At 47.7% G+C, this 16,104-nt stretch overlaps 4 protein-coding genes across 4 annotated transcripts; 2 read left to right on the top strand and 2 right to left on the bottom strand.

Moving 5' to 3' along the window:
* Positions 1–1,612: 1,612 nt before the first annotated feature.
* On the top strand, positions 1,613–2,311 carry N7518_005848 (uncharacterized protein; the record flags this gene model as incomplete). Its single annotated transcript, XM_057186775.1, has 1 exon — positions 1,613–2,311. One exon carries the CDS (start codon positions 1,613–1,615, stop codon positions 2,309–2,311), a length of 699 nt encoding a protein of 232 aa, XP_057038478.1.
* Positions 2,312–2,437: 126 nt separating this feature from the next.
* Positions 2,438–2,824, bottom strand: N7518_005847 (LysM peptidoglycan-binding domain-containing protein; the record flags this gene model as incomplete). Its single annotated transcript, XM_057186774.1, has 2 exons — positions 2,438–2,709; positions 2,770–2,824. 2 exons carry the CDS (start codon positions 2,822–2,824, stop codon positions 2,438–2,440), a joined length of 327 nt encoding a protein of 108 aa, XP_057038477.1.
* A 511-nt stretch (positions 2,825–3,335) lies between these two features.
* On the top strand, positions 3,336–4,247 carry N7518_005846 (HNH endonuclease signature motif containing protein; the record flags this gene model as incomplete). The annotated part of the gene is made up of 1 exon (XM_057186773.1): positions 3,336–4,247. The coding sequence occupies one exon, from the start codon at positions 3,336–3,338 to the stop codon at positions 4,245–4,247; it is 912 nt and encodes a 303-aa protein (XP_057038476.1).
* A 1,714-nt stretch (positions 4,248–5,961) lies between these two features.
* On the bottom strand, positions 5,962–7,660 carry N7518_005845 (uncharacterized protein; the record flags this gene model as incomplete). The annotated part of the gene is made up of 5 exons (XM_057186772.1): positions 5,962–6,480; positions 6,528–6,954; positions 7,002–7,134; positions 7,186–7,299; positions 7,354–7,660. 5 exons carry the CDS (start codon positions 7,658–7,660, stop codon positions 5,962–5,964), a joined length of 1,500 nt encoding a protein of 499 aa, XP_057038475.1.
* Between the last annotated feature and the right edge of the window lie 8,444 nt (positions 7,661–16,104).

Genomic DNA, 16,104 nt, shown 5'->3' with positions numbered 1-16,104 from the left:
AAAGGATGTTATTAGGCCTAACGCTGTCTTTTCGGTCTAGCGTCATAGGGCCCTGTACGTAGTTCTATAAAGTCCTCCCTATCGCCCCGACTCTCCTGCTCCTCCTTTCTCCCCCCCCGGCCCGCCCCCTATGCGCGCCTTGCAGATAAGGTATTTTTGCCATTGATCCGGTTTACCGAGCTCCGCTACCCCCGTTATCGCCGGCGTGAATCAGCCAGTCCTTTACGGTCCTTCGAACCCTGGAGCGTAATCTGCGCTTCTTCCTTCGCCCTGCCCCGTTCCCTCTTAGCCCTCGCTATTACGCTCGAGATATAGTATTTTTGCCCTTGGTCCGCTACCCCGACCGGTAGATCCGTTATATTATATATCAGTCAGCCGGTCCGTCGCGCCCTTTGGTTTCAGTCGCCCTAGACCCTCTATAGACAATCGCCTATATACAGTGGGTCCATGAATCTACCTTAGGGCCCAGTACGAGAGTAAGAGCCTTATAGCTGATAGTATCCAATCAATTTCGGACCGAGGGGAATATTAGTTAAAACGTATCAATTATACATTCGACCGGACGCTCCTCCTTAAAATTCGTATAAGCCAACGATATAAGTATCTAAGAGAGCTAGATAATATAACCAACCCCTCCTTTCCCTGCTCTTTATAATATAAAGCTTCTATAGCGGCTGTGACGTGCCAATTCGATTTAAAGGAAAAGAGTGCAATTGCGTTAGGATTGATTGTGGCTGTTTGGATATCGACACTATGCTCTTCGTTCCACAATTTTCTTCTGCCTTGTAAGCCTGCCCCTAGTTCCCCTAGTTCTGCTGCTCTAGGAACTGTAGGCGCTAGCGATGATAGGGGCAGATTCAGAGACTGGCTGTCTGGCAGTTTTGGAGTAGGTGTTGGAAAGCCGCCTTCGCTCGACTCTGCTACCGCCTTTAGAAACTCTAAAGTTACTTGAGTGGACAGAATAGTACGGGCGCTATCAGAGATGGAAGGAGACGTCTTAGGGCAAACTTTTCCTTCTCGGTCAATATAGATGAGGGCAAAATGTTAATCAAATTTCCTAGCATTTTGATTTTGTTCCGGCATGCTGGTAGTTTTCATCTAGGCAAACTTCTGGAGCGGTGGCGGAGAATTCTTAACGGCAGATTTCGCTGGGAAATAGCGTGGAACCACGGCCTCTTTATTAACTGCCCTGAGTGCAGAGCATAGAAGATTCAAGGTTAACCTATTAATAACAGGCTAAAACCCAGATCTTTGTGATTGATCTATTCCACCCCTCGAAGCGCACCGAATGGCTGGGCTATTGAATCCAAGCAACCCCCAACCCAGGCAGAAATGCAGATTAATTCTTTAATTTCCTCGGCAAGCTACGGATGATTCAATGTCGTTCTTATTCTCTTCCCGAGTTTTCCTCAGAAGCTCAATATACCTGTTCAGCACCCCTACGAGAACACTCTCTAGCATTGTATCTTTGTCTACGTGCTGCACTGGACAAGCCGTCTTCGCCTCACGGTTAGAGAAAATACCATATCCGGGCACTAAGCCAAGGACTCAACGATTTCCCCGGGTCAGGGGGGAATCACTACCTCGGCCATTTTCGTCCACATCAGCAACCATGGTCATCGAAGACTCCAAGAGAACCCCATGGCGTCGAATGTGCGATAATATGGCTGACCTCATTGAGAGAAATTTGGAGACGGACGGGTTCCGTTACTGGGGTATCACCATGTACCGAACCACCTATAAGAGCGACGCGGACTGGGCGAAATTCCTCGATCGGTTTATGGGCAGTATCCGCACAGAACTGGAAAGCGACGATGGGCTCGATATATTGGATTCCTTTCGGCCTGTTGTGATGGAAGACGCGCGCCGCTTTAACGGGGCCACGCCTAATCAAATACGGGACGCTTTTAAGGAGTGGGCGAGGGTGGCTTGCGAGACGGAGCAAGGGGTGCCATACAAACGTGCAGAGTGGGCGTACTCCGCCCGATATCGGCTGTGTATCATGGTTGACGAGGAGGCGTTACAGTCTGTGCTGGATATACCGACCGAGGACTTGGAAGTATATAATACTACTGGATTTGTGATTCTGATCAATGGGAGGTGGCCCCTAGAGTGGGACCCCGAAGAGTTGGCTGCAGGAGGGGGGCCAGACGATGGACACGAGCCAGTGTACGGCTGTACGTTGGACGAGGTTGGCTGGATGAAGGTTCGATATAGCGAGGCGCAGACTGGAGCCTCCTCACGTATGACTGATGATGGGGATTGGAGCGTTGAGTATCGACGGCCACCGGCCATTGGTTTTCACTTTTGAGCGGAGACCGGTCCTAACGCCCGAGCGATATATTTTCTGGACAAGAATCATATATATTACTGATCATTCTTTACCTCTACTGTGACTAATCTTTTCTTTCCCTGCTATTCTGGTCTTGGTGCAGGTCTATGAAACGCCAACACAAATGGCATAGCCAACATCCAAATACTGACAATCTGACCCAATCACCGGATTCCATTCGTACAGCTGCGCAAATGTTATTTCGAACGCACCCTCGACCGCCGCGCACGAGTCCCCGGAAACGACCGTATAATATTCGTTGCAATTGGACGCGATGCCAGTCTGTGTAGGCGTACCAGCTGAGCTACTCGCCGTGGCGGTGGGACCCTTGACGCAGTAGGCATATCCGAGCCAAAGGTTCGTACATGTTTTTCCAACTATAGTTCGGAATTAGCTTGACTCATCTCTAGGGGGGTTTTTGATGGATAGGATCTTACTGCTGGGATTCCACTCATAGAGTTGGGCAAGAGTAACTCCAAACTCAGTCTCCATTGTCGAACAATCATCTCCCGACTCGACGGTAAAGAACTCCTGGCACCCATAGATGTATTCAGTTTGTGTTGGGGCTACCGACGTAGCAGTAGCGGTAGTACTACTAGGGGTTGTGGTGGCAGTAGTTGACGTGCTCGAACCCACCCCAATACAGACGGTACGAGTTCGGTATCGTTAAGATTAGCGTACAGATTTGTGTCACAGTCTGTGCCGACTCATTACATCTATAAAATCGCATATACAGAATCACCACGATTATCTCCCACAAAACCACGCACAACCGTGGTCTTTCCGTTGTCCCCCTGGATTACACCATATCGGACGGTTATTTTTTCCACAAATTACGCATTTTGGACTAGTATCCGTTCTTCGGGTTTAGCGTCTCTTTCCCTCCACGCCGCCGTCCCGACAAGATAGGAAGATTCACTCTTTAAGCTCCGAACGACCGCGTCTCTCTTCAAGCGCATCTTTCTCTCTGACAATATATGCTGTCGAATGATTCGCTACCAATATGGAGAAAGTTGATGCATACCAGCCCGTCGGTCCCAAGGATAAGACAGTTCCGATATTACGGGCATTCTACGCCTACCTTCCGGAAAATGGGAAGGTCAATTTCCTCCACCATCTCCAGTCACTTCAGACCAACCAACAACTGCATGATCATGCTCAGTCCGACGGCCTAGTGGCACCATTAAGATCGCTGCGCTCGACCCCAAGTATTTCCCCGCCTCTCGGAATGGAGGACTCCATTGACAATATCGCTTCCGATTCGGCCGGGCCTATGCGAAGAGAAGCTCGCCTCAAGACAGAGTGCCTTGCCCGTGATGGCAGTAGATGTGTTGTGACTGGACTTTTCGATGAAGATTCTCTTGATGCAAGTAACACCAGCCCCTCAACATACACAGAGTGCGTGTATATCATCCCGTTTTCCCTTGCATCGTGGAGCACGGAGTCTGAAGGCTATGCAAAAGACATCGTCTGGACAAACCTTATCCGCCATTTTCCAACTATCCAGGCGATAAACTTCAACCGGGAGAATATCAACGATACTACTAATGCGATAACTATGTCGAGTGAGCTACGTCGGTCCTTTGGCCGGTTTGATTTTTCGTTCGAAGAGACCTCCCAGCTCCATAAATACCGCATTCAAAACTACCGCCCACGACTACGACTACACCTCCCTCGAACTGTTGCATTCAATTGGTATGACCAAAGATACGATCTTCCGCGCCCCGAGCTTCTCAAGGTTCATGCAATTATCGCGCGTATCTTTCATGCATCTGGCGCAGCGGAGCAGATCGACAAGGCCCTCCGTGATCTAGGAGAGCACTGTATACTAGCAAAGGATGGTAGCACTGATATTTCTTCTATGTTGGCCGCAACAACACTAGGTGTCCTCGGTTCCCGCGCTGGCAACGTCTAGTAGACTCGGGCAGCGTTCCCAGGTTCTAAAACAAGTGCCCAGAGCGTTCAAAATAATGCTACAAATGTGGATAGGCAGTTAGGTGAAGAACAGGCTACCTACGAGGAATATCCACTACGCTAATAGACGCGCCTTTGGTTTTCTTCAATACAACTAATCCAATAGCGATCACTCCTTTATTAAATGGATTCACAAATACACAATCGGCTTCCCCTTCTCCCCCAGGAGCTCGACGTGGTCGTTTTACGGCCAACAGACACCGCACAAGTTCCCCAACTGCGCCGTCAGTTTCGCCGCGACTTTACTGTTTACTAATTAACAATAGGCTTTTAAGCCCGCGTGAGGTTGAGTTTGTACCTGACAAGCAGGACATTAAGTCCGTACCTGACGAGCAACACGTTAAGCCTATGCCCGACCAGCAGAAGGTCAAGCCCACGCCCAACCAATATAGCCCGCGTATCCTATCCTTCAGGGTTATGGATAGTGTTTAGTCTTCTCTCCTTCTTTTCATAAGACAGTTGTTTTTTGTTCCCCAACCTTTTTCAGTCCTTGGCCTCAAAGCCTGACTTCCATTGATCATCATGTTGGCATGTCCCACGTGGACAGTGAGAGGCCGGGTGAACCAGCCATCTGAGCTCTCTCGTGCCTTCTCCATGAATCACGCCTTCCATAACTTCAACGTGTCGGTCTGATGCAAGTCTACATCCCACTATATGAGTGCGCCATCATGACTGACCACACAACAGATCGCGACCGAATGCCACTCCCTCCAATTCCACAGTCCTCCTCGCCGGTCATCATCTCCTACCATGGAAGCTTCGTCATCAAAGTACAGCTCTGCATTATCTGGCTTGGTCTCAGCAGCAACTGAGGCAGAGACGTTACGAATTGGATCCCAATACTCGCGACTTGCTTGAAGAACTACGACAGCTGTACTTCAGCGACGTCGGCTTTCCTCCGCCCAAGTCTCTCTACGTGATGTATATCGACCGCAGGCCAGAACAAGTCAGAAGCACCAGCTAGAAGACCAGACCAATGATGAGTCAGGACTTCATGACAAGAGAACTAAATGTCAGGATACGGGTTTTGCTGGAACACCCGCGAAAGCAAACCAGACCCATGATGGGTCGGGACCTACGGCAGTGCCGCGGACATACCGAGTGGGACTTAGGCCCCGAATCGACCACAAATGACGTCGTCAAGCTGTATGCGCCAGTTTCCATGTCCCGACTGGCCTGCTGCGTGTCCTCCTACCTCTTGAGATTATACCTTGATGGTATATTTTGCTAACCAAACTCTGTTGTCATTACGGAGTACCCCATGAAGATTATTGTTATCCTGGGGTCGAATGATCATGTTTATTCAAAAGTATGAAATACATCGGATAATGCAAACTGAGCAGAGTATGCGTATTTATTCTTCTACAGTTTCATCCAAAGTGGTCTATTAATAAATGAAATTCTGCTGTATTCTTTAGATGTAGTGCGGGATATCACAATTAACGGATCATTGACGTCGCCGAGGGCTGCTTCGATAGCTTGGATGGTGTTCTTAGGTTTACAACTGTCGGCCTTGTTGATCATCTGTGTGATTCCGATGCTCATTGATGAAGGCTCAATCACCCAGTTCGCCTGGTTCAGCGATAACTCTCCACATGAAGGGATACGTGTTGAATTGCTTGGATATAATGAAATTGACTGAAGAAATATGGAAATTACGACAACAAAGGTTCCTGTTCCTCGTCATTGGTTCGCGGAGATGGTCCAAGTCGAACGTGCCAAACGGCGGTGACAGCAACAACGAAAAAGAGAGAGGCTTGGAAGAACGGCAGTCCCATCCAAGCAGGTCCAAGATGCATGCCTAACCGGAAGAGGTTGGCAAATAGTGGACCGGAAAGGAGCGTTCCTGCGCCCTGTGCAATGGCAATTGCCGAATACAACGTGCCGGCATGGTCTGGTTGTACGAGTGAAGTAGCCAGACTGCGTGTGGTGACCATGAATGATGATCCGATTGACAAGATGACCTGACCACCTACCAAGATAGCGGGTGTAGGAGCTATAGAGATAATAGCAAATCCAATGATTGAAAGCACGCCGCTGCCTTTGCTCAGGAAATGGTCGCTACGATTTCCACGGAGATTCAGGTGCTTGGCGGCTAAAAAGGCCAGGATTGGCATTATGACCAAATAGGTCACGAGAGAAAATATCCCGCGCAATGAGATCAAGAGACTGGCCTATAGCATGGTTAGTTTTTGGTTCGACCGGAGGGACAGGCACGTACACGACTAATACTCCAGTCAAACTTCTTTGACACATATTGCAGAAGCAGATTGGTGCACTGTCGACTCATCACTGTGACGAACATCACAAAGATCATTAGACAGACATTGGAATCGGCCCAAATGAAGCGTGTCGACTGTGCGAACTCGCGCACTTGTCGGGTGAGCTCCTGCAACGCCGCCTTCCTCGGAGGCTGGGGCTGCTCGCTTTCGTTGTCCTGTTCTAGACCTTCTCTGCTGATTTGCTTTCCTTTTGTGTTTCTAAGAGTCTCGGGCAGGAAGAAGGGTGGGATACTTCCCACGGTGATGATGCATAGTGATAGGATAAAGGGAAACATTGGACCGAAGGTCATCAGATAAGCACTAAGGGGAGTGGCCAGAATCTCTGCGATTTGGATACAAGATTGTAAACGGAAGAGCGCAGTAGCTCTGTATATTTGTTAGCTTTATCACAATGAATCGGGCCATAACAGTACCTCTCATCGTCGGAGAAGACATCAGCCACTATGACCATGGCAATAGCCGTGAGGACTTGGTCGCCGCCGCCGATGATTTTAAACACAGCTGATAACCAGACCATCCGGAGGGGAATGACACTTGACCACAGACCTAAGATGAAGTGATCAGTAAATTATCGAGTAACAAGTTCAAACAACTTACAAACTATCCTAACCCAGATCTCTCCGAGGAGAATGCCTAGTATGCCAAGATACAAGAGAGGCTTCCGCCCCCAGCGATCCGACAGCACGCCATATGGCAGCGAGAGTATAAGGCCTGTATTTCAAGCATCAGCATCCCCAAGTCCAGTATATCGTGGAGGATACCTACCAGGCATCACATCAAATGTACTTTGGTACCCGATCACGAGCGCCAATTCTCCCTGTACCGCCTCTGATTTACACGGATTGGACACTGGCGAACTCAGAGTCTCATTCCCCGCCCTATGAAGAGTGTCCTGGTAGTTTCGACAGATAATATCTTCATACACTGCAATCTGCGGCGCGGTGGACATGAAGAATCCGAAATCGGCGCATATCAAGAATATAGCGCACACGATGGATACCAGTAGTTTCTTTGGATGCTGGGCTGGTTTGATCGCGTGTGCGCCCAATAGTGGCTCTGTCTCGCCTGTCATTGTGTCGATTGTGAGATTGTCTTAGAAAAAAGGTCAAGAAAGGGCGCCCTAGATATCTTGGAATGTCGAGAAGGAAGGTTGTTTTTATCTTTGTGACGCCATCCGCTCTAAATTGCTGCCTTTGCTTGTGCGTTGTCCGAGTCCAATGACAGACGGCAGTTGACACCAGGGTACTCTAACCCCCTCTTTTTTTCTTTGTCTTCAATATTTGTTTCCTTTCACATTTATCTCGACATCAGCTTGGTATTGTTCTCCATTCAAGTCATATCTCATTCTTCCAGGGACTTCTTATCTTGAAACTCGGAGCTCGGAGTTCGGGGCTCGATCTGACATGTCTCAAAAGTACGTTGTGACATCGCACGTTTAAATCCAAAGGCCGATGATGAGTTAGCATCAAAGGACACAACGTGTCACAGCCCCTGAATTCATATAAGCGATAACATTCGCTCTACGGGTTCAGGGCCCTGCTTCCGGGAAGAGCAACGTGGCCTTGGGTAGTGCGATCGGTCTTTCGCTCTCGATGTCGACGCAGTTCGACAGGCATCTTCCCAACACCCAACCCCACCTTCATGTTGGTTTTTCACATCGACCTAGCCCCAAAGTATGAGCCGGTCGGCCCTTCAACCTTGTAACACGCTGATCTTCAATGTCTGCGGCAAACTAACACCCCGGGTCCATTATAAAGGAAGATATCTGACCGTACACGAGGCTTCGATTATATGCAGTGATATCCCAGGACGAAAATGCTGACCGCATTTTCTTGACTTGACCACGCAAAACTGCAAGTTCCCGTCCACTGGTCTCGCCTTTGTCTTCTGATGCGCCCGAAGCTGCACCTTGAGATTTCGAATCAGACCAACACCGCATGATTGTGGAGATGTTGAAAGTCCCGGAACCGGGGGATTTTCTCGGGGGCTTGAGCGAAGTTTCTCTCTCTTTGCTTTTTCCCTTCTTTCTTTTTTGTCTGCAGCTTTCCGTTGCACGACACAAGCGGGAGTCGGGTGGCGCCCACGTCGCGAGATGCGACACGTTCGGTTTTGGGCTTGCATCTGTCGGAGATGAGATTCTTGTCTGTCCTGGGAACTTGTCGAGATCATTGGTTCTTGGGTTCTGCTTCGCTATCTGTTCAGATATTTGTAATACCTGTTCGTCCTAATTATCTTTTGGTATCACGGCTCGAATTTGGGCAATGCACCTATTCAAATGGTTGGGCTTGGACTAAGTGGGCAGCTACTTGCTTGCAGCATGTAGACAGGTCGGCATTTGGCCATTCCATGTCCTCGCGTGGTCTAAGTAGCCGAGGCTTTGGTTTTTGGACTGATTCTCGCTGTAAGTCGCAATATGGTAATAGATCTGTCTTGCATAAGAGTCACCTAGCAAAGGATCAGAGTATTGAACATACAAAAAGAATCAAAAGGAATCAAGTCATATGTACGATTATGGGAACTCTCTTCTTTTAACCTGAAGCCCGAAAATATGTCGACTGTAGAACAAGACCTGCCCGAGTGCTATACTGATCCGACGTTATTACTCCGTTCTTCACCTTCACGCGTTCCTTTCTCAAAAATGCAGGGTAGACACTGTCAGATCTTGTGCAGATCGTTGCGCCTTTCCTCTGGAGGCCACAGGCGCCTCACTGATTTTTCGTCTTTTCTAAGGCAAGTCACATCTGTCTTCGTCTAGAGTCCAACCGAGAGCTCTCATCGGATGATCAGCACATAAAAGTCACACGGCCAATATGGAATATGAGTATGTTTCAAGAAACATGCAAGAAATTTGTCACTCGACATAGCTTACTTGGTTTCTTCTAGGCTTGATAGTTACTTTACTCAATATGCAAGCCACGTATATTACTCTTTAACCCGTTGACGTGTTCATATGACTTGATTTCTCATGACTACTAAACAGATGACCAGGGATGATCACAAATATCACGGCTGGATGCCCACAGTGGCACCTGATAAAATTCCCAGTCTTAGGTTCATATATGAACGCAGACTTGTCGGTTGTGATAGTGAAAATCTGCCCGGAGCGTATGATGGATTTCTCATGGTGGAGGTATATGCCGTTCCTCGGTCCAAAATCGAGCATCTGCTTCTCGGAGTAGCCTAATCATCCGGATTGTTTCGTATTCTCTGGCTGATTCAGGCATCAGGTCGTTATCGGAAGGCTTTTTCTCGGAATCCCTAAGAGTAGGCAATAAAAAGCAAGGTCCATGGGGTATTCGTTGGTTTGGTCGCCACAAGATGATGAGCCCATGACGCATCTACCCAGTAGATATGGCCTTTTCCCCTATCTCCTCCTGATTCGGATTGATCATAGGCTTTTTCACTCGCTCGGTGTTCATGTCGCTGGCCTGGCAATTTCGCCAGCCACAATTGCCTGTTCCATTGGTCTCTGTCCCTTTATTGCCAATAATGTTACGAACCGCTCTCTGCCACGCGCATTCCTTCTTCCTCGCTTTTTGAATTATACGGGCCATTCGTAACCCGTTGACCTTATCGAGAGGATGCATTTATGCCCATTTCGCTCCATGCTCTAGAAGACAATTCAGATTAGCATCACATACCATCAAATTTTTAGGTTAACATACGGTGTGTAGTTGTTTGCGCTTCCACTTCGAGACTGCATCTGGTCCAGGTCTGAGTTTGAGATGTCGCTGAACCAGGGGCATGAAAGCATGACGGAGAAGCTTTATCAGTGAGGGGCCATCCTCTGTCCCCTCTTCGACGAGAGTTCAGCGTTCCTCATCCCCAAATTCAGTAAAAATATCGTAATGGACTAGCCAGGATGTATATTGTATACGAGTGGTGATTGTGGTTGGAGGGAAGAGAAGAGAAAAGTGGGACAGGGAGGGCCAGTTGATACAGTCATGTGATCAGTGTCACATGTCCAGCCCGGTCTCATCGCTCACTAACCTTCACTCCGTTCATATGTTAGTTCGATAATAAATTCGGCTGTCTTTTATCAAAATTACGAAGCTGCCAGAATATGATACCGTGTTGAGTCCAACACTTCGAAATGTAGCTGTGAGCGCGGACGCGATCTCTCGACGGGAATACATGCGTACTCCCAACAGCGAACGAATTATAAGTAAATGCATCGCTCACGTAGCTTAATATATATGAAGTAAAGATATGATTTGATGATGGTGAGAAAAACATACTTCTGTACTTGAAATAATCTAGAAGGCGCTATACTCAAATCTATATCTTCTGTGCCTTCTAATCATGACATATATATTCACATTCAAGAACGTAGAACATACAAATTGAGAGAGTATATCGATGTAGATTAGCCATCGCACATTAGCATATCCCTACCGATATAGAATACATATTGCTATTCAAGTGCAATCATCTCCAGTCAAGCTAGCATCGCTAGTAGAACCCCACTCGATAAATATCACACCATACTACCATAAGATCATAAAGTTTCTTTCACTACACTCATCCCAGAACTACTAGTAGAGCCCAGATCAAGTTCATTTGCGGCAGTCTTCTCGAATCATCATGTAGGCTGCCTTGGGTATTCTGTCATTTACAATTTTAGCTGTTGTCCGCTATTCTTACGCTTGAGTAGATGGACAAGGATTGGAAGAGGATATCTACAAGTACGCCAGAAATGATATCAGAAACGTCAACCCCCAGAACGGAATAGCCCATGTGAAGATCAGTTTATTTGCTATACTTTTGCTCCTTTGACTGACATGATGACTATAAAGTTCAGCACTAACTAGTTATCTAACTTCGCATTTCCGCCCAGAAAACCTATACGAAGAGCTTACGACGATCACTCTTTGATCAGAGCACAGACGGGCCGTGCCCAATCGAAGGCGGCACAGAGCGTGTATAAACTCAACAAGTCAAGAATGATATACAGCGACCCTCTCTGGTTAATCCGCGTCACAGGAGTTCATCCCAAGCACACGTCGCAATCAGAGCAAGCCAAATTTAACACGACACCCCGAAACCAAGATACAATAAGAATAGTACTCGAGACCCCATAGTCGCGCACTGGAGTCGCGGCCCTAGAGCCAATATGTAGCAAAAATGAAACCACATCTTATAACAGCATGTACGTCTCCCAAGTAGGCCAGCCAAGCACCGACAAGGCGCAAGGGCCCCAATAATATGATATCACCGGATTCCCACCAGCGATCATCCGCAATCACACCAATCAGGGCGCGCTGTCGCCGACCGCACAGGCTAGACATGGTTCGTGCGCTGCAGGGGTCCTGCAAAGCACCCATGTCTGACATTCTCCAGAGAGTCCGATGTGCAGGGTCGATCCGGCTCTTATTGGGGACTCGAGCCTAGCTTTTCTTTTTCGGGCGCATGCTTATCCTACCGTGGATACATCCGTAGCTACTTTGGTCCTAGCCCTGGAGTATGGACTGGGTTACATAAGATTGTGGCAGCGGGCATGCATGGGCCAGTAGAGTGAATAATAGAGCAGGTCAGTGTGCTTGCGCTGGTATGTGATACGGGCGGAATTATTGCAACGCTGCATCTCTACGACACTGTAAGGTTTTCTTATTGTTTTTTTATTCACAATTCAAGCAATAGAAACTAAATGTATTTTTTTACATAGAGTCGCGAATCATGGTATTAAGTATCGTAGTGGTATGTGTGCTCCTTCATCGCGACTCACATCGCGTTCTGAGGAGTAGACAGGGACGATGTCCACGGGCACACGAGGATCCAACCTGGGGAATCCCTAAAGCGCGACTAAGATGAATAGAGGAGGATCCACCATAGGCAAGAATACCTCAATAGGGCAGACCTAGAGCCCTAGGGTTAGCGCATAGACTTTTTGCCACAATTAAGCTGGTTCCTGGAAACCGGGAACAATTCCATGCAAGGCAATGCAATGCAAGTCAACGTGGAGTATTCATTGGAGGAAAAGCGAATTGAAAAAGCAAATCAAATCTTCTTTTAATGCCATTGTGAGCGAACAAGAAACCGTTATGTGAAGAGAAAAAAGGAAATAAACAAGTAAGGGGGCGGGGGGTGACCGGGGGGAATTGCTAGGTCAGGGCAACACCGAGAGACTACCGAGAGAGCACCAGGTGCCATTTTGGGGATTGTGCATGATCGCATCTGTGCCTGTCTTCTTATGTTGTGTACTATTGATCGCTTTTGCAGCCTGTCGCTGATGCTTACTTCCTATAGGCCGCTCAACTTCGTCCCTGCATCATCCGACCCAAATGCCAAATATTCTATGAGACAAATCATTGTCTGTACTTTGTTAATTCTACAATGCTTGTTTCACTCTGCCAGCGATGCTAAATTATTCGATAGAGGCAAAAAAACCGGATTTGGACATTCGAATTCAGTTGCACGGTCCCCGATCGTAGTAGTCAGGCGCTTTGAGGCTGATAACCTTTATTGCAGATTGCGTGTCGAACCTATTGAAGTATTGGTATGAGATCACAAATCAGAAGTACAATTCAGGGACATTCGCAGTTGCGTCAGTGGCAACCGTCAGCACTTGCCCTCAGACACATATAGGACCGGGAGTGTTGTGCATACCGAAGAATGTCAATCATCGAGTGGACACAATAATAGATAGTACAATATTAGTTGAGGTACAACATAGTTTTATCTAGCCTGGGATCTCACGCAGCAATGGTACGTAATCGTGCAGTATGTGATTACCGAAAAAGGGCAACTACATGTACTTTGGACAGAGATAGTCTGCCTAGATGTTTCACTCGCCACCGCTGCAAATATCCGAAACCAAGCAATGCGATCAACAGGGGATCATACATAGAGAGCCTCAACAAGTCATCCCAGAGCCCCAAAAAACCACAGAAGGCAAAAATCTCGCAGTCAACAGCGGTGGCGAGAGGCTCACTGTAGATCGTAAGATGTACGAAATCTCGACGATCACCCCAGATAAGCCACACTCCGTTCACAAGCCACCAGCGATCACAGTCTACGGGTGGCGCGACCGGGTTGGCTGAGGTGGCTGTGCAGATTGAGGTATGCCTCGATGCGATGAAAGCAAAGTCACTATCGAAACCTTCCAGCGTCGATGATCACGACATTGCGGTGGACTAGGCGGGTTGAGTAGGTACTTTAGAAGGGGTCTAGAGGTTCTAGGAACGGGCCCGACTGCAATACGATATCTAGTTGGTGATAGTGGTCTCTAGTGTCGAAAAGTGAAGCACGAAGACGGATTTGGTGGGTTCATGGTGAAGGGAAACCCTATACGAAGGTGAAATGTCCCTTCAGACGCAGGGGCCGACAGATCTGGGGGAACACCTTTCTGTTTTTGGGTTCGGGATTCGGTCACCCTTGCTGCACTGAGGTCTAAGCATTAGGAAATTGATCAGCGAAAAAGCTCAGGCTACAAAATGCTCAGATAGATTCTCTCCATTTGTAGATATCAAGACTGAAAGTCTATGTATAACATTAAAAGGTTACATTTATGTACTCCGTCGATGTATAGAACCCGAGTCAGGGAACCTTAACCAAAAACTTAGAAGTCAGAAAGTCCATGGGACAACCTCCGTTAGCTTAGGTCTTGGCGGGGCTCATTCACTTCCAGGTTCCAGGTTTTCGGGACTCAACCAAAGTACAATAGTCTTGACTAACTGCAGGAATAAATGCATCTTGTCAATAGGACCTGAAGAAGCGTGTCAAACCGGTTTTCGAGCTCATGGGGGATAGTTATGCAGGTATATCAATAAAGCGTGGCGAAGGATTTTAAGGAAGTAGTTAAGATGCAAGAAATAGAAGGAATTGAAGTGGGGGCTTGTCGGGGGCTAGATCTGACAGTCGATACAGAGCAATATCGCACTGGCGGACACACAGATCGACGCGAGAGCGATAAACGATCGACAAAAAAAAGAGGGGCCGAGGAAAAGAAGTACGGACCAGCAATTGTAGTCCAGTTGAAACCTAATCTGACTGCTAAAATGAGGTTAGTATGGCTTTTTTTGCTCAAGGCGAAATTCCTTAGCCTTATGGTCAAACGGATAAGCCCTGTTTCATCTCCATCCACGCGATGTGATACACAGGCAAACAGTGAGATAACAGAATTCCCATTACTATGGAGAACCGGTCCCCGATTTCGCACACCTGCAGCGGCGACAAACATTCGAGGCCGATCACTATCTGGACGGGGGCATGTTTCAAATGAGTGGCCACGGTCGTGGAACGAGCATCCAAAGAAGAATGCGAAACTTTGGCCTCCGACTATTAGCCACGCAGGTCGAGAGCAAAATGAATGCAACATCGAGGACAATCCCATCATTCGGGTCTCAACTGACGCGTGATGGGTCAGACGCAAGTGCCTTAGCCCGACACCGTCCGAACCGTTAGGGCGGATTGGCTTTTTTTTTTTCGCAGACCCAGCGGGATGGATGGCAGTTGTTCCCCGAGGCTTGCGGTGCTTTTGCTTCTTTCTCTTCTCACATTCCAATGGAGACCGAATGACTGAATTGATTTGTTGCTCGTACGGGGACCCCCTGGAGGTATGTACGGCTTACATCGTAGGGCGGATGGGTCGGGGGGTGGAGGGGCGGGGACTAGACTCAGGTAGGAAAAGATAAGATAATAGAGTATAAAACAAATCGAATCATGATTTTATAAAAAAACAATGGCCGATCCACCAGTGACGATGACACTCTTGGCGAGAGGAAATAAGGCGGAGGAATAGGGGAATGTTGTCGGTGGAAGCTCTGGAATCCGAGATTGCTACTCTCCGGGAGAGATGCAGCGTCAACCAGGTTTGCACAGACCCGAATGGGTTCAAACGTCTGACCTGTCGCAAAAGTACGAATGAGATCGATCCAGCCTCCACTATCGTCCGAGCGAGCTCATATTTTTGGGTTATAGTTATTTCCGTATGTCTCTGGGTGTCCTCGGGTTGTTAAATATTGGGTATTTTTGTTTTTGCTAGTAAATACAGGAGCATAAATACTCTTTTCGCCGTCAAGGTTTGCCTCTGAGACCTCGAATGGAGAGTAATAGGAGATCATAGAGTCGTAGATGGGTTGTGCATCATGATCGACACGGCTAGAAAGTCCGGGGACGAGATCGACCTGCATGTACAAATAGACTCTGCTCACATTTCACGGAACCTAAGAGGTACAGCCTGGACATTCCAATGGAGTACAGCGAGCATGATTCAGGATTGGTGGAGAGGAATAATGATGCATGAACCAGAATTAATAGGGATTATAGGTGAGGTACTATAAAGTGGGTAGGCCGAAAAGGGATTCCCGATTATTCTGGCTATTAATCCTTTTAGTTAATCTTGTATTAATAGGCAAAGGAATAAACAATATACACAATAATACTAAATACTAAAGCGATTTAAAAATAAAAATAAAAACAAAAGGCGAGGGACGCCGATCCAAGTCTCTCAAGCAGCACCGTCGGCCCAAAAAGGTACCAGGAACAAGCTTCCCCGTGGATCATTGCTTTCTCATT

Source organism: Penicillium psychrosexuale, assembly GCF_028828465.1.
Source record: "Penicillium psychrosexuale strain IBT 29551 chromosome Unknown utg000004l, whole genome shotgun sequence".
NCBI classification, from domain to species: domain Eukaryota; kingdom Fungi; phylum Ascomycota; class Eurotiomycetes; order Eurotiales; family Aspergillaceae; genus Penicillium; species Penicillium psychrosexuale.
This window is presented reverse-complemented; position numbering and strand designations above follow the sequence as displayed.